This window comes from Carassius carassius, chromosome 16 (genome assembly GCF_963082965.1).
Source record: "Carassius carassius chromosome 16, fCarCar2.1, whole genome shotgun sequence".
Taxonomy (NCBI): Eukaryota; Metazoa; Chordata; class Actinopteri; order Cypriniformes; family Cyprinidae; genus Carassius; species Carassius carassius.
The window spans coordinates 14,619,701-14,643,415 of record NC_081770.1 but is presented as its reverse complement, the minus strand read 5'-3'; the positions used below and the strand labels follow the sequence as shown (position 1 = coordinate 14,643,415).

Here is a 23,715-nt window from a genome sequence, read left to right as displayed (position 1 = left end):
TTTTAAAAAATCAGAACTATTTTCTTGTTCAAGAAAGAAATAAAGTTTAAATGAATTCGAAAAAGCAAATTATTTTAATAACTTTTAAAATCGTTTAGAATTGACTGGTAATGGTAGCATTGATAAATTCAAAGATTTGCTTAGTTCTGTAATATGTGATTTTACAAAGGATAGAATTGTGTTGGACCCAAGTGCTGTTGCTAAAAAGCCTGTTCATTTAGCAACTCATAGTAAGCGTGCATGCCAATCATCACGACACAAACATTCTCCTAGTATTCACACTTAGCATTCAGTTAACAGATCCAAAAAGTCCAGTGGGCCAGATGGTATTTCAGCTTTTTTACTTAAAACATTTGCTGATGAATTAACTCCAGCCTGGAGTCCATTATTTTAATTATCACGCGACACTAGAAGTATTCCAACAATATGGAAAAAAAGCAGTCGATATCCCTGTTCCAAAAAAACATCCAGCAGAAGAAAATAATGACTTTAGACCAGTGGCGTTAACATCGATGGTGATGAAATCCCTTGAACGTATTGTGGCAGAAAAATTGAGAGAGAATATACTGTATAAATTAGATCTTTATCAATTTGCGTATTAAGAAAATAGGACGTACAGAAGATGCTTTGAATACTATGACGCACTTTATCTTAAAACACCTTGAATGTCCTGTAGCTTATGTTAGAGCGATGTTTATGGATCTGAGTTCAGCGTTTAATACTTTACTTCCAGATGTTGTGCCATCTAAGTTAAAACAGATGGAAGTGAACCCTTATATAATTAAAGGGTATTATGGATTTCTAACGAGACAAAAACAGCAAGTGAAAATTAATTCAACTTTATCTGACATATTGGTCACAACTGTTGAAGCTCCTCAAGGCTGCATACGTTCTCCACTTCTTTTTACATTATATACGAATGATTGCAGGAATCGGTACATAAACAATTACATTATTCAATTTTCTGATGATACAACTGTACTTTGTTTGCTGACAAATACTTCAGAGCAGTGGTTTGAGGAACACAACTTAATGTTGAATGTCAAAAAAACTAAAGAAATTATCTTTGACCCCGAGGTTGGTGCGTGATCATAGTCCAATTTTAGTTAATGAGGAAGTTGAGCAGGTAACAACATATAAGTATTTAGGTATCTACTTTGATTTTCAGCTGCAATGGAATCATTAATTGGACTAGGCTCAGGGTCTATGGGGTGGATAAAACTATCATGTTACTGTTTTACAGATCAGCTATCAAATCTATAATATGTAATGATCTTAAAATATGGGTGAGGGTAATGTGATGGACAACATGTAATATTAGAGTATTATTAGGATTGTGTGGGAATTTATATATGTTTTGGAATGGTTTATTATTATTATTATTATTTGTGTGTGTGTGTTTTGATCTGCTCTCCTGGTTGCCTATGACAAATTTCTCCTAAGGGAGACAATAAAAGAGAACTAACTAACTAACTTAAAATGTTACAATATATCATTAATAAACATCCTAATAAATGTCAATGAAGTTAACACAATTATAAATATTACAAATAATTATTTAAAAAATATTCAAAATAAGTATGAAAAAAATCACTATATACAGGTGCTGGTAATATAATTAGAATATCATCAAAAATGTCTTTCTTTCACTAGTTCCATTCAAAAAGTGAAACTTGTATATTATATTAATTCATTACACACAGACTGATATATTTCAAATGTTTATTTCTTTTAATTTTGATGATTATAACTGATAACTAAGGAAAATCCCAAATTAGAATATTGTGAAAAGGTTCAATATTGAAGACACCTGGTGCCACACTCTAATCAGTTAATTAACTCAAGACACCTGCAAAGGCCTTTAAATGGTCTCTCAGTCTAGTTCTGTAGGCTGCACAATCATGGGAAAGACTGCTGACTTGACAGCTGTCCAAAAGACGACCATTGACACCTTGCACAAGGAGGGCAAGACACAAAAGGTCATTGCAAAAGAAGCTGGCTGTTCACAGAGCTCTGTGTCCAAGCAGATTAATAGAGAGGTGAAGTGAAGGAAAAGATGTGGTAGAATAAAGCGTACAAGCAATAGGGATAACTGCACCCTGGAGAGGATTGTGAAACAAAACCCATTCAAAAATGTGGGGAGATTCACAAAGAGTGGACTGCAGCTGGAGTCAGTGCTTCAAGACCCACTACACACAGCCACAGACGTATGCAAGACATGGGTTTCAGCTGTCGCATTCCTTGTGTCAATCCACTCTTGAACAACAGACAGCATCAGAAGTGTCTCGCTTCAAAAAGGACTGGACTGCTGCTGAGTGGTCCAAAGTTATGTTCTCTGATGAAAGTAAATTTAGCTTTTCCTTTGGAAATCAGGGTCCTAGAGTCTGGAGGAAGAGCCACACAATCCATGTTGCTTGAGGTCCAATGTAAAGTTTCCACAGTCAGTGATGGTTTGGGGTGCCATGTCATCTGCTGGTGTTGGTCCATTGTGTTTTCTGAGGTCCAAGGTCAACACAGCCATATACCAGGACGTTTTAGAGCACTTGCTGCTGACCAACTTTATGAAGATGCAGATTTCATTTTCCAACAGGACTTGGCACCTGCACACAGTGCCAAAGCTACCAGGACCTGGTTTAAGGACCATGGTCTCCCTGTTCTTAATTGGCCAGCAAACTCGCCTGACCTTAACCCCATAGAAAATCTATGGGGTATTGTGAAGAGGAAGGTGCAATATGCCAGACCCAACAATGCAGAAGAGCTGAAGGCCACTATCAGAGCAACTTGGGCTCTCATAACACCTGAGCAGTGTCACAGACTGATCGACTCCATGCCACGCTGCATTGCTGCTGTAATTCAGGCAAAAGGAGCCCCAACTAAGTATTGAGTGATGTACATGCTCATACTTTTCATGTTCATACTTTCCAGTTGGCCAAGATTTCTAAAAATCCTTTCTTTGTATTGGTCTTAAGTTATATTCTAATTTTCTGAGATACTGAATTTGGGATTTTCCTTAGTTGTCAATTATAAACATCAAAATTAAAAGAAATGAACATTTGAAATATATCAGTCTGTGTGTAACCAATGAAATAATATACAAGTTTCACTTTTTGAATGGAATTAGTGAAATAAACTTTTTGATGATATTCTAATTATATGACCAGCACCTGTATACATATTTAAAAATATAGATATATAGTTCAAAATACAATTTAATATCATTTATTTTATTCACAACACCTATACATAATAGTTATTCATTTCTGCTAGTTTGAAGAAAGAATTAAACCACATACAATCTGTTCCATTGTCTTTACCTCAATGTTCACAACTAAAAGTACAAGATCATTCTTTTAAAATATAGTTTTTTCAGAACAGGGAAAACAATTTTATAGCATTTTGAGGATGTTCAACTCCAGTGCTTTGAACAATGGTTGTTGCAACTGTACAGAGGCAAAAATCAGGGGAAATTTTCTTGAGTGTCGAACACACTGATTCCTCTCCTGTCCTCGTGTAATCTCTGTGTAAACTTCAGAAGATTTATTCTTCTCCAGACCACTCTAAATATTCAGCGGTAAAGTGCTGTAGCGAAAGTGAAAACATTATTAAACTCTTCCCCCACGATAAAGCCGGGAATACATATTACGGTATATAGCTGTAATGTTTTCAGTGTCTGTATGAATGTATATACAAATGAGTTTACTGTTACAGGAGCAAAACATGAACTATTGTGCATTTCTGTACATCATGCTAGATGACAAATTAATCTGGTTTTCAACAGGACCCAGCGATGAATTTGAATTATAGAAGTTTCTTTATCTTTATATGTGTGCAAAACCAGAAATCACTTCTATTTACCAAACACATTCTCGTCTCTGATTGGCTGAAATTCTCTACCGGGCTGCAACAGCCCATAATATGATTAGATGACGTAAGTGACATCACAATGTTCATTATACAGTCATGTCAGTGGTAATTCAAAGCCAATGTTCATTGTGTCATTAAGGAGCGTAAATTATAAATGCATCATAAAAATGTCGCTATTTGCGCAACATATTGATTGTGAGCTTGCAGAACAGGAATGCAAATATTACTTTGTTCTGAAAGAAAATACGAACTATGAAGCTCAAAATTTCCCCAGGAAAAAAAACGATGAGAACCAAGAACGCTCTCAGCTTTTGTAGGCACAATGGTAAATGTGGCAAACTCTTAAAAAGCATCATCCCAAACCCTCTGAAATAAACCATAACCAAAGTCGAATTAAAATGTCAGTATCAAATATCACTTGTTTCATGAACCAACAATAAAATCCAGTTATGTTTTCATTCACAGTAAATGTGCTGCCCGCATTCTCCACCATCTTGTGCCTTTGCCTTCAGAAGTCAGGACTTCAAAATGAAGATGTTTTTCATCTGAATGAGTGTGTGAGTCCATCGTTTAAATACGACAGCTGGTCAAAGCAGCTGGTCCAACTTAAAACTAAAAATGCACGGCTGTGAATAAAACAAAAAACAAAACAAAAACACGAATCAGTTCGAGTACAAACAGTCACTTTTCACTGCTAGACGCAAGTTGCTAAAAGACTTCGAGTAGACAAATTGCACTAAAAGACAAGTGTTTTTTTGTTTTCTTTTCACAAACGTGGGCAACTGCAGTCAACAGTCTCTGATTTTTTCAGTTTGCCTTTATTGAAGCCCTGTATGGAGCTGAGGAGGGCACTCCTGCCTGTGCCGTTCCCCCCAGGAGGCGAGAGGGATGGAGGGACGGGGTCGTTCCTGGGAGGAGGTGGAGGTGGTGGAGGAGGAGGAGCAGCGGGGGGAGGAAGAGGAGGTGCTGGAGATGCTCCTGCGGGAATCAAAGAAAACAGTCCATCACAATCGTTCAAATATAACTCATACTGTTTATTTATATTGAATATAACGGAACGGTAATATACAGTTGCTACTTAGAATCATGTGCTGTATGTAAAAAAGACTCAAAAAGTACAACAGCTGTTCAGAATGATACACTTACCACAAGCAGCAACATTTAGAGTCAACATGAAATAACTGAATATCTTTATATTTAAATTTATTTATATTTAATTCATAAATACACAATATACTGCATTATAAAAAAATACTATGAAATAAAATATAAAAAAAGAATTGTGCAAAGATTGCTTCTGAAAGAGGGATCGATACAAATGCTTCATGCGCAAACATCACACTACAGACAAAGTAAGCATCACGCATCATATGTTGTTTTCCAAAAGATCTTCTTGGCTTACTGTAAGGCTAATGTTGCTAAAGCTACCATTGTCTCTGCCGGTTTCCAATAATGCTACCTTCATGTGCTACCAGAATGATCGTGAATAGGAATGTGGTAGTTAAAAATTGCATTTGGATGCAGTAAGAAGTCAGTAATACGGTCACCACCAGTTAAACCGTAACACAGGTGTTTTCGCGAGCATGAGCGCTTGGGTTGCCAGGTTTTCACAACAAAACCCACCCAATGCTACTCAAAACTAGCCTAATCATGTTTTGATGGGGATACGCTTCAGAAGATTTAAAAATCGCATTCGAGTGGGGTAAAATACATGTTTTTGTAGGGATTCCCCTGTTAAAATTCACATTTTAGGGGCTAAATATCACGCTTAAACCCACGGGAAACCGTAGACTTTGCAAAACACTGACTGCTCCGCACTCGTCTAAAAAGGGAGGTGGGAGCAGCAGCTCATTTTCATTTAAAGCGGACAAACAAATATAACAGCGCGTTTTGACTCATAGTGTAAAAGTGCAAAATTCAGCAAACTATAAAAAATGACCTGTGGGATATTTTGAGATAAAACTTCATAAACACACTCCGGGGACATCAGAGAACAATTTAAAATATTGTATCAATGCATTCTATGGCACCTTTAAAAATAAAAAACTAATAAAAAAATATTTATAAATATACAATATATCACAATAGAAAATGTTTATTTAAACTTTATTTAAACAGGCAAATTAATTATTTTCAATAACAGTCTGGCAGGAGTATATCTCCTGAGAAACATACTAAGATATATAAATGTACGATAATATTCTATTATACCATTGAAATAAAATGTAACTATTAAATTTATTTCAGATAAAAATATACAATATATTATTTTGATAAGAACACAACCATTTAATGTTGACTTTAAATATCTTACTGCTGATTTGTCATTTACAGACCAATCACCTTCTTGGAAGTAATGGTGCTTTTCCATTGCATGTTACTGCACGGCACGATTCACTTTTGGGGTGTTTTCGACTAGGTACAGTACTTGGTACCTGGTACTTTTTTCAGTACCACCTCGGTTGGGGTTCCAGGTGAACCGTACCGTTACCAAAATGTTTTTTTGACACGTAAACTCAAACGATCAAACACGTAAACGATCAAACTCACGTGTTGATCACTGATTGGCCAGAGAGTATCGTCACTAGCTGCGTCACCTGTCCTAGATTTAAATCAGTACAGCCAGCGAAGGATCAAACGCAACTGTTTTGAATGAGCACACCTTTTTTATCAACCAAAAAATGGCTGTTTCGTGGTCTGTTGAGGAAGTACAGCGTTCCTCTTGTTGATAGCAGAGGAGTGGTCCCAGCGGGAGCTTGATGGGGCGACGTGGAATTAAAAGGTTTTCACGAGTTGCGGCACTAGAGGTGGTGCAACTATAATGACGTGTATAATCCTGCCCACTCTAAAGTGGTAACCAAGTCGAGCCGCGCCGTACCATACTGAGCCATGCCGAACAGAGTCGTACCACGCAGTGGAAAGCACCAGAAGTGATGGACAGAATGATTCATGCTTTCTGAACCAATCAGCAAGATGCAAGTATCGTCAGCATACTAGTTATGCTTACCTGTAGCTTAACTGCTTAAAGACCACTATTTTGTTTCTATTCCTCATTCAAAAGAGCATGTATTAATAGTGTCTTTAAAACGAGCATTATCATTTACTAATATATTACATATATACGAACAAAAACGACCATCACAATCCACAAAACCAGAGTTTTTTTTTTTTTTTTAAACTAAATTTACCCTCAGAAAAGCCTTCAAAAAGTCCAGAATGAAGAAGTTTTGTGCCTTAATAGATAATTGCAGATTGTGAACTGTTAAAGTTGCATTAACCCTTCTCAGTAGGCTGGACACTGTCTGGACGGAGCTTATTTGCATGCATTTGCATTAATATTGATGAGCAACAGTTGTGCTGTGGGAATCCGAATGTACTACTGAGGGAGGGTGAGCTGCAACTTTACGGTGGAAATAGATTATTATTATTGAATTACTTTACCCCACACACGTTCAAAATGGTGCATGCTCTAGTTTTGAAGACAGCATATAGGAGAGAAAGAGAGAGGCACAGACAAGTTACTGATCATTTCAGAATGAGGCGACACATCGGATGATTATGATCTGGTAAGATAAATGGAGATTGCAACCAATTTCATGAGGAATTTGATGATTGATTATGGAAATGAGAAAGATTAGGTCTATATTGGATTAAAAAAAAAGATGTTAATGCGCTGGTGAATTACAATCGAAAACATTTTACCACATCATGCAACAAATACAGTATTATACTGATTAAACTGATTGTTGACATGGACATACTGGCTGTGGAAAGGGAATGTTTGGATAAAACCAGGAAAAACAAACACTTCTGATGTATTTTATATAATGATAACGATGGATGGGACATTATAGATGGGACGTACCTGATCCAGGTAAAGGAGTGGGTGAGGACGGGCAGGTTGGAGGTGAACTCGTCCCAGAACCTGCTAGAAGACAAAAAAAAAATAAACCATTCGAATTTCCATAGGCGGGAAATATTCTAATGATATTCTAATGGGCCGCTTTGTGACATCACAAAACCCCGAAAACAACACTGTAGTCTAAATGAGTCATTCGTTGTAGTTCTTGAGAGGGGATTTTTTTTTTTAAATCTCCCTTTGGAGTGGACTTTGAGATTTGTAACTTTGTAGATCTTTTTTTATGCCCAAACATACACACTACACACCGACTAAAAGTGAAAAAGCATAATAGGACCCCTTTAAGGTTTCATCATGATAGACAAAGATTTAACTGCGGTGACACACAACATGCCTTTATGTTAAGATTAAATAAAACCACTTCTCGTAAAGAACAAGAACATGGTCTTCTTTTCAATGAGACGCCAATGGTTATATACCGTAATTCCTCAAATAAAAACCGCTAGTCAAATAAACGCCAGGTCTCTGATAGTGGCCAGGGGCGTGGTCAACACGGACAAATAAAGGCCGGGGGAAAATTTGTGTGGATAATCTCCTAAGTGCCTTTCATATAATGTGCATTCAAGTTCATCGTACTGTACAGGTGCCAATAGATGGCAGTAGCAACACTGGATTTAACATGGGTCTCATTTAGTGCCAGTGACGGACTTTTCAACAACTTTATTGAAAACGAACTTGAGGAGCATGGCACCCAGACGAAAATTTGAATTAAAATTTAAAACAAAGAGTTTTAAAGTATGCGGAGGAAAACTCGGGTGAAAAAGCTGCAAGATATTTCAACATTGGAATTAGAAATAAAGGCCTGCCTCTAATAAAAGCCTGCTTCAAATAAAAGCCTGTTACCTTCTGCAGTTCAGGTAAAAAAAAAAAAAAAAGGCCCCGGGATTTTATTTGAGGAATTACTGTAGGCTAATTAGATGAAATGATGAAAATGATGAAATTAACGCTGTACTGCAGAGGATGAATCTATTGGTCAAGTAATGCCATATATCTCCAAATCTGATGAAGAAACATACTCATCTACATCTTGGATAGCCTGAGGGTGTAGATGAACTATTCCTTTAATAAAGGAAAGTTTAATAATAAATTAAACCTACCAGAGTTGTTATTGTATTTAACAGAAAGCTCCTCCTCATTTTCATACGTCGACTGTCTCGATTTCTGAAACCAAGACAGGTGTTTTGACTTTAACAACCATCATGTTAAGCATAAAACAGTGTGACTGTTCAGTGTGAATCATAATTATCGGAAAGCCCTAAAACCCATGTACCTTTCTGGCCAAGATCTTCCTTTTCCGCTTCTCTTCCTCGGAGCCGTGGTGTGACTGCGCTCGTGTCAGCCTCTTGTGCTGGTGGATCTGAAAACAAACACGGGTTTCAGTTATATACAGGTGCTTCTCAATAAATTTGAATGTTGTGAAAAAGTTCATTTATTTCAGTAATTCAACTCAAATTGTGAAACTCGTGTATTAAATAATTTCAATGCACACAGACTGAAGTACTTGAAGTCTTTGGTTCTTTTAAATTTGATGATTTGGCTCACATTTAACAAAAATCCACCAATTCAAAAAATTTTTGTTCACAATTTATTCAAATAAATTTTTTTGTAAAAAAATAAAAAAATCTCAACAAAATTAGAATATGGTGACATACCAATCAGCTAATCAACTCAAAACACCTGCAAAGGTTTCCTGAGCTTTCAAAATAGTCTCTCAGTTTGGTTCACTAGGCTACACAATCATGGCGAAGACTGCTGATCAGACAGTTGTCCAGAAGACAATCATTGACACCCTTCACAAGGAGGGTAAGCCACAAACATTAATTGCCAAAGAAGTTGGCTGTTCACAGAGTGCTGTATCCAAGCATGTTAACAGAAAATTGAGTGGAAGGAAAAAGTGTGGAAGAGAAACATGCACAACCAATCAAGAGATCCGCAGCATTATGGGGATTGTCAAACAAAATCAATTCAAGAATTTGAGTGAACTTCACAAGGAATGGACTGAGGCTGGGGTCAAGGCATCAAGAGCCACCACACACAGACGTGTCAATGAATTTTGATAAAGTTGTTGTATTCCTCTTGTTAAGCCACTCCTGAACCACAGACAACACCGGAGGGATCTTACCTGGGCTGAGGAGAAGAAGAACTGGACTGTTGCCATTGGTCCAAAGTCCTCTTTTCAGATGAGAGCAAGTTTTGTATTTCACTTGGAGACCAAGGTCCTAGAGTCTGGAGGAAGGATGGAGAAGCTCATAGCCCAAGTTGCTTGAAGTCCAGTGTTAAGTTTCCACAGTCTGTGATGATTTGGGGAGCAATGTCCTCTGCTGGTGTTGGACCATTGTGTTTTTTGGAAACCAAAGTCATTTCACCTGTTTACCAAGAAATCTTGGAGCACTTCATGATTCCTTCTGCTGACCAGCTTTTTGTAGAAGCTGATTTCATTTTGCAGAAGGATTTGGCACCTGCCCACACTACCAAAAGTTGGTTAAATGACCATATTGTTGGTGTGTTTGACTGGCCAGCAAACTCACCAGACCCGGACCCAATAGAGATTCAATGAGCTATTGTCAAGAGGAAGATGAGAAACAAGAGAACAAGCAATGCAGATGAGCTGAAGGCCACTGTCAAAGAAACCTGTGCTTCCAGACGACCTCAGCAGTGCCACAAACTGATCACCTCCATGCCACGCTGAACTGAGGCAGTAATTAAAGCAAAAGGAGCCTCTACCAAGTATTGAGTACAAGTACAGTAAATGAACATACTTTCAGAAGGCCAACGATTCACTACAAATGTTTTTTTTTCATTGGTCTTATGAAGTATTCTAATTTGTTGAGATTGTGAATTGGTGGGTTTTTGTTAAATGTGAGCCTAAATCATCACAATTAAAATAACCAAAAACTTAAACTACTTCAGGCTGTGTGCACTGAATTTAATACACAAGATCACAATTTGAGTTGAATTACTGAAATAAATAAACTTTTTCATGACATTCAAATTCATTGAGAAGCACATGTAAACCTAAATCTATAAGAATTTAAAAAAAAAAAAGTTTGATGGAATTTCCTGTTGCAAAGTATTACATTTTATTCAGCGGTTTCATCAAATCAGCTTTTCTAGACTGAAATGATGGAATTTGTGTTTGCGACACCGTTGTGCAATGTTTCGTAAGCAAGCCAAGCTAAATGTTTGTTGTGCAAGAAACCAAAAGTGAATAAAGCAATGCTAACCATCCTCTGTTCCTCCACTAGACGCTTCTCCAAGCATTCCTTGGATGATTTTAGAGCCTCCTTTAATTTGGAGCTGATCTGGAGTTTTGGAAAGATGGAAGATTTAACCAATTATTTAGTAAAACAAAAACTGGTTAGGTTAGTTTTTTTTTACTTCAGTGCATTTACCTTAAATTGGGGTTTCTCTGAGTTAAACAGCAGCACGTCATTGAATAACCTGTTAGAACAAGAGTTAAACTCAGCATCGGTTCATGCTTCAGTTTTAAGCAATGTCAACATTCACAATTACTGCTGTAAAGAGGAAACCACGTGCTCTGTATTCACAATAACTTGACATAAACTTAAGTCATGAACTTAAGCCTTTATGCTTTGTACACATCACTTTTAGGATGAATCTCTCAAACTGGTCAAGCACATAGAGTGCTGTTGTGCTAAGGGTGTCCCGAGTTCAAATCCCAACTCGAGGACCTTTCCCAATCCCAAAAATAATTGTATTTTGAAAATGAGCCCTTTTTTGCACCACTGCAATCTGAAAGTATTTTCAGGATATTATGCAATAACTCAGGACAATTATACCATTAATTTCATTTTTCAATCATTTTTAATTTGATAAAAATGTAATATGTAAATAAAAGTCGAATAAATATATTTAAAAATATCCCTTAATAAAATAATTTAACATGTATGAAGAAAATTATATAATAAAATTAGGGCTGCAAAATGATTACTCACAATTAATCACATTCAAAATAAAAGTTTGTTAACATACTATGTGTGTGTACTGTGTATTTATATCATGTTAATATAAATACACACACATATACATGTAAATATGTTTCAAAATATTAGTATGTATATATATTTATACTTGTATTTAAATTTATATTATTTATATATATATATATATATATATATATGTATATATATTTTATATATAAATCTCTAAATCTCTTAAACATATTTTCCGTAATATATACATGTATGTGTATTTATATATATACATAATAAATATACACAGTATACACACATATAGTATGTTAACAAACTTTTATTTTGAATGTGATTAATTGCGATTAATCTTTTGCAGCCCTAAGTAAAACAAGGAAAAAAATCAAATACTATAGGCCCCAAAGGAATAAGATATTAAATATAGCATATTTGTAAATAATGTGATTTGACATTATTTTCATTATCAAACAATAAACTAATTAACTCATGGCACTTATACCGTTCGTTTTTGTTTCTGAAGTAATTTTTGTTTCTAAAAAATTTAATTATATTAAAGAAAAACACATAAAATATAATAATTAAAAACATACTAAAACAAAAAAGACTATATATAATATATGTGAAAACAATAATATTGAAAAAATAAATTTTAACTAATTGTAAAATTAGTTCCAAAAGGAATAAGATATTTTAGTGAGAGTCACTCCTGAGCACAAACAGGCCTGAATATTGTAACTCACGGTGTTTGTAGGAGTTGAGAAATGGTTGGCATTCCCGTTTTGCAAGCTTCCGTGGACAGGATGGACTGAAGTACAGACACTGTGGGAAAACAGAAAACAAACGGTTGCATATTACATAAAACCATTAACTACAAGCATATGACCCACAACACACTTTGAGATTACTGCTGTATGGATTCAACTATTGTATAAAACTGAACAAAAGCCAATGTTCTGTACAAGGGCAGTTCAACTATTCAACTATTAAATGAACTTTAACTATTTAACCCATTACACATATGACATCCATGCTAACAAAAGCCTGTAAGCTCATAGCTGAAATACTTTGAATAATTTGATCAAGCATCCAGCTTACAACAAGAGACTACTACTCTCAATTTATGCATGTTTAAATGCATTTTCTTTTTTTGTACATACTGACCTACGGATGAGAACGGTTCTGTAGGATACTGATCCACAGGCACAGCGTCAGGCGGGCGGCCGTACGTCATTTCATAAAGCAAATGACCAAACGAGTAGACGTCTATGCTTTCTGTTGTCTGATAAAACAAAAAACATCAGCAGCACATTTTTAAATGACTAATATTGAAATCATTTACCACTAAAAGAAAACCAAAAATAAAGTTCTCTCACATTAATTTTCCTGAACTGCGTTACATAGGGTCGGTAATATGACGGCAGTCCCAGTAAAGAATTCTCTAAATCCAACAGTTTACATGTGCTCTCCTCGATCAGGACGTTAGACGCATGAAGATGCCCATACGGAAAACCCTTGTCATGGAGAAATTTTAGTGCCTGGAAGAAAACAGAAAATTACAGATTAACATAATTACAGGAAATTACATATTTATATTTCCAGAAAGAAGTACAGCTGAAAAAGAGCTGTTTAAAGTACGAGGTGAAATAAGAGTAAGTAAACTAAATTTTCTAAAAATATATATATATATTTTTAAAGAAATATATTTGATCAAAAATACAGTAATACTGTGACATTTTATTATAATTTAAAATAACTTTTTTTGTATCATCATATATCTTACAATGTGATTTATTCATGTGATGCAGCGCTGTATTTTTAGCATAATTTCTCCAGTCTTCAGAGTCACATTATCCTTCAGAAATCCTTCTAATCTGCTGATTTGTTGCTCAAGAAACATTTCTACTATTATAAATGTTGAAAACAGTGGTGTTGCTAAATATTTTAGTGCAAACTGTGGTACTTTTTTTTTTTTTTGCTGAACAGAAAGTTCAAAAGAACAGAACTTCTTTAAAACATAACTTTTTGTATCATTATTGTCTTTTATGATCAAAGTCATGCATTCTTGCTAAATGCAAGTATTACTTTACTTAAAAACTAGAAAAATCTTACTGACCCCAAACTTTTGAACAAAGCACATTTGGAGGAGTAAAACATGCAAAAAGAAAAGATCAAATATAATTCTCTATGTGAGATCAGTATGCAAATATTAAAACGACATCACTGTCATCACTAGATAATGAATGCAAACAACTGACAGCAATGGGAGATGTTCAAACTTAAACCTTTCTTTAAAAATCTCTTGAGCATGAATCCCGTGGATGGACGTTAAAAACACAGAAAAGAGGTTTAAAGCAAACCTTAAACCGGATGTTTAAGAAATATCTACAGCGCTGCCTTAAAAACACAGGGGGAAAAAAAGTCTACAGATTCCTGTAAACGTGTTATTATAAACAAAAAGTTAACCAGACCTCCAGAATCTGTCTTCCGTAGGTTCGGATCTGCTGCTGCTCCAAACCCTGGATCTTTTTAGGATTGCAGTACTTCTTCAGAAAGGGCTCTCTGGGCTTCACCTGAAGAAGCAGCAAAATTCAAGACAAGAATTACAAGAAATACAAGTATGTTTTAGTTTATAATATCAGTCAAGTTAAAGAAAGCGAACCTTGCAGATGTGATCCCTAAGCGTGCCTTTCTCACTGAAAACTCGAATGACCAGAGCAGACGATTCACTGGTTGTAGCGAAACTGATGGGAGAGATGTTTGAATGCTATGGGAAAATACAAAAACAGCTGCAGTCAGACACATACAAATACCTTGCAGTGTTTCTGTCCATGCCAAAAAGACACTTTCAGGACATGGACATGGAGTTATGACAGTATTGCTATGTAGTTGAATTCAGATGTCTAAAATGTTTTCCCATGAGCCTCAGGGTCAGAAACGACTTTCATGCTTTCCCGATTAACGTGCATCTTGATTGGATTGCTTTAATCTGCTCATCTGGAATATAGACGTCAGACAACTCCTCCATCTGACTGATCATTTGTCTTCAAGTAACACTTTTCTACCATATTACATGAAATATTAACAATCTGAAACAGTAAAAAAATGTTTTTGATGTAATAATTGTCAAAATAAAGCTGAAATAAAATAATACAGAAATGTTTGATGAAAAACTACGCCTCAGCACCAAACTGACATAAATTATTAAATGGGTGGATGTGTGTGGGGGGGGGCGGTATGTATGGCTTCATATTTAACAATTACAATGCATTTTTCCATTAAATTTATAAATATTAGTTATTTAAACATTCCATTCCATTTGAATAATTAATAAGAATTCTAATACTATTACAATTATGCTAAACCACTGCAACTTTTATATTTAATGTCTTAAAGCCAATTATCAATAAAAAAATACACTGTGTATTTGTATTAAAATAAGAACCAAAAGAGAAAAACAATTAAATAAACAAACATTAAAAAACAAATTTGCATTGAACAATAAAAAAAACTACACTGTATATTTGAATTAAAATGAGAAACAAACATATAAAAACAAAAGCCAATACAAAAATATGAATAAAAACTACATTCTGTTATTTGTAAACTGTAAAATATATTTAAAAAAACTTATCAACTTATAAATAAAACCAAGATTACAGGAGTACACTTAAAAAAAATACCAGTTCAGTCTTTCTACTTCAAAATTCCTTGTTTAATTCAATGTGATATTTGTTGTTTCTTTTGAAGTAAGTTGATTTATTTCTAGCATTTTTGGAGAGAAAACGGTTTCTACACCAAACTTGTCAGTGTGTCATAGTGTATAAATAACGGGGTGGATTGTGTTTGGATGTCTACACATGATTTCCACTGTGTGTTTGTTATCTGTTTAATCTTGCTCTACGGCTGCTGACGTTGAGGAAGCAGGGAAAACAAGAGCACATGACAGCGTTCGCACACAAAACATCCAAACATTCAGGTCTGTACACAAAGACAGGCTCTTTGAGTTCGTTCCCAACAGCTCATCGCCTCTGATTAACAGCTTTACACAGTGAAATTGAAATTATATAGTCTCATTCGTTTTGCACAGCAGGGAAACTGTGTCTAATTGTCATTAAAATGTGTAGTCAAATGATTACTAAAATATCATTACACTACAATAATATGTATATTTTTTTTGCTTTTATTATGACTTTATCATGATCAGAATTGACAGGAAGCGAAGTGGGAGAGAGATGGGGGTGGGACCGGGAAAGGTCCTTGAGTTGGGATTCGAACTCAGGACACCTGTAGCATGTACACACTACAACAATATTTGTACTTTTTTAATTTATAACAAATGGATTTGCAATCTAAATAGAAGTATTTATTTATTTTATTTCCATTTGCCCTAAAAAAAAAAAAAAACAGACAAATCTTCCTATAAACACCATAAAACCTTTTTGCAACAACATTACAACGCTCTGATTTTCATCAACTTTTAACGACTTACAGACAGAGTTGGAAGCAGCTTCATTGCAGACTGGAGATCTTTGTCGGACAGGAACTTATCTGGACCCAAATCCACCTATAATTGGTAAAGAAATGTATTATGGTCAGTACAAGGGTCCTCCAAAGCTAATTCTAGAAGAAAATGAACACAAATGTCAGGAGAGATTAGTAGTCTTGTTAAGTTCTTTGTGCAGCCAAACAAAGTGCATTGAATGAGATCAACAGGAACGACTTCATCGGGGTTACGCAATAATAGGAATTAAACATGATGAGGGTCAAAGTACTTGATTAACAGAGGAGGAGAATCCAGGAAAATGTTTGTTCTGTGCTTGTTTGGGTCGAAATGAAACTTACCCAACTTAATATTTGTTTGTCTTTGGGTTGATCTTTGTCTTTGACTAGGAAGTACCTCTTTTTCAATCGCCAGCCTATGATAAGACAGATATTAGATAATTGGATAAATTTCATGTATGAACGTCACATTTCAAACCAATATTAGAAAATAAAAACATTAGAATAATAAAATATAAATATTTTTGCATTGTGAGGTAAAAAAAAAAAAGCGCATTTTCTGCTTTAAAATGTAATTACTGGAACACATAAAAATGTAAAAAAAATTTTTACAATAATACTGTACTAAAATAATGTTACTTTTCAGTTTTAAAAACTATATTTTACAAATGTACATTTTTAAATCAAATAATAAAGCATAATGTAATATAATAACGATGGTTACGGTAATGGCAGATTACAGGAAATTCCCTTAATTTTTCTTAAAAAATAATACTATAATAGAAAAAGTCCTACATATAGCCTTTATTTTGTTGAAATTAAAAATAATTTCCTATTTTTGATTTTGTAAGAAAATTACAATATTTGAAAAAGGTAAAGTTACATTTTTATTAATGAATCTTTCTCAAATGAAATCGAAGAACAAATTGATAAGACATCATTTCGAACAAAATCAAGCTGAAACGAAGTTCGTTTTGAGTTTGTTCCGGCAGTTCGAAACAGCTGACCAAAGCAAACTTTCTGGGGAAATTCGTTTTGGCTCCTACACACCTTTGAGCATCCATTGGTCCGTGGCGGTTACTCATTCAGTGGGTGTGTTCTGAAACTCCACCTTCTTTGACATTTGATTTTTTTTTCCCCCAGTTTGTATCTCATTCAACGAAAGTCAGGCAAGAGAACAACATATCCTACAGTCACTAGCAACATGAATACACTGGAGCGTCGAATAGCTGAGCTGGCACAAATATATCTGCACTTGTACGACCGCTTGCAGACATACATACAAAAAAATCAGAGAAAGCATTTCATTCCTAGAAAGAAATTGCAAGGAATCTTGGGTGTTGACAACTCGGAGTTATGTAAAAAGCGACGCAGAGAAACCTCCGAGACAAGTTTTTCAAAGCCATGAAAAGAATGAAAGGAAAGAGTAAAGATATAAGGTAGCAAGTACCAAACACATGTGTTTCAAACAAATGTTATACATACTGCTACATCTTGCTAAAGTTTTCAGACTGAGACATTCCCACTTCCCATAAAGGACGGATTATGGAATGGTTCTTTTGTATTGCAAACATGATACTTGACTCTGAACTGCTGCCAATCATTGTTCTTTTGTCTATAATATTCTGACCATTGGTGCCCGTCCCACACCTAGATTGCCTACACTTCATCATTTCATCATTGTTTTGTTTAGGGGATGCGCGCAAGCATCGCAACACGTTTACATTAATCTACAACCCACCTCGAGCAAAATTATTTTTGCCCCCCAATGAAGAACGAAAATGAAATTCGTTTGAAGTATATCGGGGCCTTAAAAGAAAAGTAAGTTTCTTCTCAAATGTGTCTTGGCTGTGAAACTCAGGCTGTTTTTAGAGGACAAAAATTTCCCATGAGCCTCTGAAATCCATCAAGGTGTCAGGAATACTAAATGTGTCAAAATAAGCCAATGCCTGATGCTATATAAAGTCACTGGGAGAAACAAATCAATAAAATTAAATCATTATTAACTTTTATAGTTGTGACGTATCTCAAGGCTGACAGTGTAGTCATTCATGGTCAATATAAAAAAACAATTCTGTCCCAAATAAAAAAAAAGTTTAAATAAATAAATCAATAACATAAAAATTTTATAAAAGTATAATATAATATGAAATGAAATTGATGGAAGCAACTATACTGCTTTACTCACCAATGTCTTTTAATGGCTCAATAACTTCCCATTTTGGATTGGATCTGAAGAACATGGACACTTGCTGTAAGGCTACTTCTGATAAAAGAAGGAAGGGGAGGATTTTACAAATAATTTTGATGCAAAAGCAAATTTTTTAGTTAAAACATGAACTGGTTGCATTACCTGTGTAGTTTACTGAGTAATTGTTAGTGTCGAGAAACTTTTTGACCAGCTCACAGCTGGAGAGGATGTGGTGACGTGTGATGTAGTTCAGATAGGCCTGGAGACCCTTCTGACGCTCGGCTATAAACTCTCGGTCCATGTTCCCTAACAGCTTCTTAGGAGGAAGTGGCAGGTTGAGGCCGGAGATCTGTGAAGACAGAGAGACTGACTCATAGTTACTCTTTCACTGATGGTAAGGCTAATGTTGAAAGCTTTGTGATGACTATGAGTTTTTGAGTGAATCATTGCCATTGAGACATCCCAGCAATGCTTTTCAATTTATATTTAAACAGCAGCTGTCAAATGCTTATACGGAAATGGATGTTTTTCTAACACAGTCTTGTTCTAACGGTCCACTTACCAGTAAACTATTATTCAGCATGTCAAAATCACTGTATCTGCGGATGACCTGTGAAAATCAGAACAAAAATCAATCATTCTGAGAGACAGACAGACAGACAGATAGATGAGAGACAGACAGATAGATGACAGACAGACAGATGACAGACAGATAGATAGATAGATACATGACAGACAGACAGACAGACAGACAGACAGACAGACAGACAGACAGATAGATAGATAGATAGATAGATAGACAGACAGATAGATGACAGACAGAAAGACAGACAGATAGATGACAGACAGACAGATAGATGACAGACAGACAGATAGATGACAGACAGACAGATGACAGACAGATAGATAGATAGATAGATACATGACAGACAGACAGACAGACAGACAGACAGACACAGACAGACAGACAGACAGACAGACAGACAGACAGATAGATAGATAGATAGATGACAGACAGATAGATGACAGACAGACAGACAGACAGACAGATAGATGACAGACAGACAGACAGACAGACAGACAGACAGATAGATGACAGACAGACAGATGACAGACAGATAGATAGATAGATAGATACATGACAGACAGACAGACAGACAGACAGACAGACAGACAGATAGATAGATGACAGACAGACAGATACATAGATAGATGACTGACAGACAGACAGATAGATGACAGACAGACAGATACATAGATGACAGACAGATAGATAGATGACAGACAGATAGACAGATAGATAGATAGATGACAGACAGACAGACAGATAGATGACAGACAGACAGACAGATACATGGATAGATAACAGACAGACAGACAGACAGATAGATGACAGACAGATAGATAGATGGCCGACAGACAGACAGACAGACAGAAAGACAGATAGATGACAGACAGACAGATGACAGACAGACAACAGACAGACAGACAGATACATAGATAGATGACGGACAGACAGACAGACAGACAGATAGATGACAGACAGACAGACAGACAGACAGACAGACAGACAGATAGATAGATAGATAGATAGATAGATAGATAGATAGATGACAGACAGACAGACAGATAGATGACAGACAGACAGACAGATGACAGACAGACAGACAGATACATAGATGACAGACAGACAGACAGATAGACAGATAGATAGATAGATAGATAGATAGATAGATAGATAGATAGACAGACAGATACATAGATGACAGACAGACAGACAGACAGATACATAGATGACAGACAGACAGACAGACAGGCAGACAGATAGATAGATGACAGACAGACAGATAGATAGATGACCGACAGACAGACAGACAGACAGAAAGATGACCGACAGACAGACAGAAAGATGACAGATAGATAGATGACAGACAGACAGACAGATAGATGACAGACAGGCAGACAAATAGATAGATGACAGATAGATAGATGACAGACAGACAGACAGATAGACAGACAGATAGATAGATGACTGACAGACAGACAGAAAGATGACAGACAGACAGACAGAAAGATGACAGACAGAAAGACAGACAGAAAGACAGACAGACAGACAGACAGACAGACAGACAGACAGACAGACAGACAGACAGACAGACAGACAGATAGATAGATAGATAGATAGATAGATAGATAGATAGATAGATAGATAGATAGATAGATGACAGACAGACAGACAGATACATAGATGACAGACAGACAGACAGACAGACAGACAGGCAGACAGATAGATAGATGACAGACAGGCAGACAGATAGATAGATGACAGACAGACAGACAGATAGATGACCGACAGACAGACAGACAGACAGACAGAAAGATGACCGACAGACAGACAGAAAGATGACAGACAGGCAGATAGATAGATAGATAGATAGATAGATAGATAGATAGATAGATAGATAGATAGATAGATAGATAGATAGATAGATAGATAGATAGATAGATAGATGACAGACAGACAGACAGATGACAGACAGACAGATAGATAGATGACAGACAGACAGACAGATAGATAGATGACAGACAGACAGACAGATAGATGACAGACAGGCAGACAGATGGATAGATGACAGATAGATAGATGACAGACAGACAGACAGATAGATGACAGACAGGCAGACAAATAGATAGATGACAGATAGATAGATGACAGACAGACAGACAGACAGATAGACAGACAGATAGATAGATAGATGACTGACAGACAGACAGAAAGATGACAGACAGACAGACAGAAAGATGACAGACAGACAGACAGACAGACAGACAGACAGACAGACAGATAGATAGATAGATAGATAGATAGATAGATAGATAGATAGATAGATGACAGACAGACAGACAGACAGAGACAGATAGATAGATAGATAGATAGATAGATAGATAGATAGATAGATAGATAGATAGATAGATAGATAGATAGATAGATAGATAGATAGATAGATAGATAGATAGATAGATAGATAGATAGATGACAGACAGACAGACAGATAGATAGATGACAGACAGACAGACAGATAGATAGATGACAGACAGGCAGACAGATGGATAGATGACAGATAGATAGATAGATAGATAGATAGATAGATAGATAGATAGATAGATAGATAGATAGATAGATAGATGACAGACAGACAGACAGATGACAGACAGACAGATAGATAGATGACAGACAGACAGACAGATAGATAGATGACCGACAGACAGACAGATAGATAGATAGATAGATAGATAGATAGATAGATAGATGACAGACAGACAGACAGACAGATAGATAGATAGATAGATAGATGACAGACAGACAGACAGATGACAGACAGATAGATAGATAGATAGATGACAGACAGACAGATAGATAGATGACAGACAGACAGACAGATAGATAGATGACAGACAGACAGACAGTTAGATGACAGAGAGACAGACAGTTAGATGACAGACAGACAGATAGATAGATAGATAGATAGATAGATAGATGACAGACAGACAGACACAGACAGATAGACAGTGAATAGATCGGACAGACAGATCTAACTCACAGTCCAGCTGTTGTCTGTGGAAACGCCCCTCTGTACACGAATGATGTACTCCTGTTAACAGAGACAAACAATGATGACTGAACCCACATCAGCAATTACACATTAAAACTAGTAATAAAATAAAGACCCTGCTAAAAAAAAAAAAAAACAGGTTCAGCTGGTCTTCCCCCCCAAATTACCAAACTAGTTCCGCCTGACTAGTGGAAACCGGCCTAACAAGCCATCTTTGTTTTTTGTCTTCTTCTTTTTCACAATATTGGGCATTCAAGAGACCAAAGTCATGTTGTCACAGATTTGTGGTTTTCACAGCCGAATTGTAAAGCAAGACCAAAGGAGGAAGTGAAAAGACAAATGTAACAGAGTCTCCAAAACCTCATGCTGACCTTTACTCTTACAGCCACTTCTTATACGCATTAATGTTTGACTCTCCTTCAAAACGTCACCTTGAGAGTTTCCAATAGACTACAACAAGAACAAAAGTCGCTTAGTTTCCATCCACAACACTACTTCAGATATCATCAGCTATTGTGGTTGATTATTTAAGAAACACCAACACATTGACTTTCAGCTTTCAATCAAAGTAACATTAAATATACATAGTTAATAATGTAACTGCTGATTAAGGTCTAGTTGGTCATCTACCCTGAATCTACTCTACTGTTAAACAAGAAAACAAAGCCTCTAACAGCATGAGAAGTGAGAGCAGTTTACTAGAGTGCACTTTCATATGAATGAATACGAGAAATGAACAGATGAATAAATGTGAAAGGAAACGCTCGTATCTCTCATGTCTTTGGTTTCACAGCAAGAGGAAATGTCCTTCTGCACAAATGCAAATGATGCATTTTCGATTCCGCCTGTAAAGCCAACATTTAAACAGATCTACCTTTGACATTTGTTCGCTAAATCTTAAAATGCATATTTTTAAAATAAAATGTTAGTTGCTGATAGTTACTTCTTCATTCAAAAGGATGCTTTTACGTTTATTTACAAATATTTACACTTTACAGAACTTACACGAACTGTTCCAGTTTTGACTAGCTACTGACATTAGCATTAAACATCTAAACACAAACTCATTTTATACTGACAACAAATGGGATTAATCTGATTTTAATCGACAAATAATCGAGACACAACAAGGTTAATCGTCAAAAATACGACATGCAACCTGAAGTTTGACTTAAATACGTTTATTAATCTTTATTTACTGATATTTAAATGCGTATTTGTAATCAATCTCAAAGGTTCAAAGGAGGCGGATCGGTTCGCGCGGCTCCGGTCGTGCCGTTTACCGTGTGTGACTGTAAACTCTGGCTGGCCTCGATCACGGCGATCAGCGGCACGGTGTCGTCCAGCGGCGGCTTCCTGCCGGACAACGGCTGCGGCTGCTGCTCCATGAAAGCCATCCCGGACCAAAACAACACCAAACAGCCCCGGTTCGACAGGGTTCGGTTACCGAGAGCCCGCCTTTGGTCGGTAAAGGATTTGACGATTCACAGCGCGTCTGTGCTTGAGACAACGTGGGAGAAACGAATCAGAAACTGCCAGTGAAGTCTGACGTAACAGTTAGATGTTTCAACTCGTCCACTCTGTAGTGCGCACTATGAAGTGAAAGTCAATGACACATTTTTTAGACTGATATCTTTTGTTAATTTTTTTAACACATTTTATGTAATATGATTT

General features: G+C 36.1%; 1 protein-coding gene across 4 annotated transcripts; it reads right to left on the bottom strand.

The window, feature by feature from the left end:
* Nucleotides 1–3,195: 3,195 nt before the first annotated feature.
* pxk (PX domain containing serine/threonine kinase) lies at nt 3,196–23,597 on the bottom strand. 4 transcript variants are annotated; one of them, XM_059569159.1, is made up of 19 exons: nt 23,325–23,597; nt 22,030–22,080; nt 18,990–19,037; nt 18,590–18,776; nt 18,425–18,502; nt 16,579–16,652; nt 16,226–16,300; nt 14,396–14,500; nt 14,205–14,306; nt 13,110–13,271; nt 12,898–13,015; nt 12,477–12,555; nt 11,176–11,224; nt 11,008–11,085; nt 9,054–9,140; nt 8,881–8,944; nt 7,730–7,789; nt 7,306–7,333; nt 4,705–4,842 (listed from the first exon to the last, which is right to left on the bottom strand). In XM_059569159.1, exons 1-18 carry the CDS (start codon nt 23,436–23,438, stop codon nt 7,317–7,319), a joined length of 1,548 nt encoding a protein of 515 aa, XP_059425142.1. In that variant the 5' UTR covers nt 23,439–23,597; the 3' UTR covers nt 4,705–4,842; nt 7,306–7,316. The 4 variants fall into 4 exon arrangements, with proteins under 4 accessions (XP_059425140.1, XP_059425139.1, XP_059425142.1 ...); XM_059569158.1 differs by having other exon boundaries at nt 7,730–7,792; nt 23,325–23,596; XM_059569157.1 differs by lacking the exon at nt 7,306–7,333 and having other exon boundaries at nt 3,196–4,842.
* Nucleotides 23,598–23,715: the final 118 nt, after the last annotated feature.

Excerpts from the sequence above, each read along its gene's own strand:
- pxk (XM_059569156.1), bottom strand. The coding sequence starts at position 23,438 with ATGGCTTTCATGGAGCAGCAGCCGCAGCCGTTGTCCGGCAGGAAGCCG. Across the intron at positions 16,653-18,424 it reads TGAGCCATTAAAAGACATTG|GCTGGCGATTGAAAAAGAGG; the intron begins GTGAGTAAAGCA and ends GTCTTATCATAG. Across the intron at positions 7,793-8,880 it reads TAAATACAATAACAACTCTG|CAGGTTCTGGGACGAGTTCA; the intron begins GTAGGTTTAATT and ends TTTGTCTTCTAG.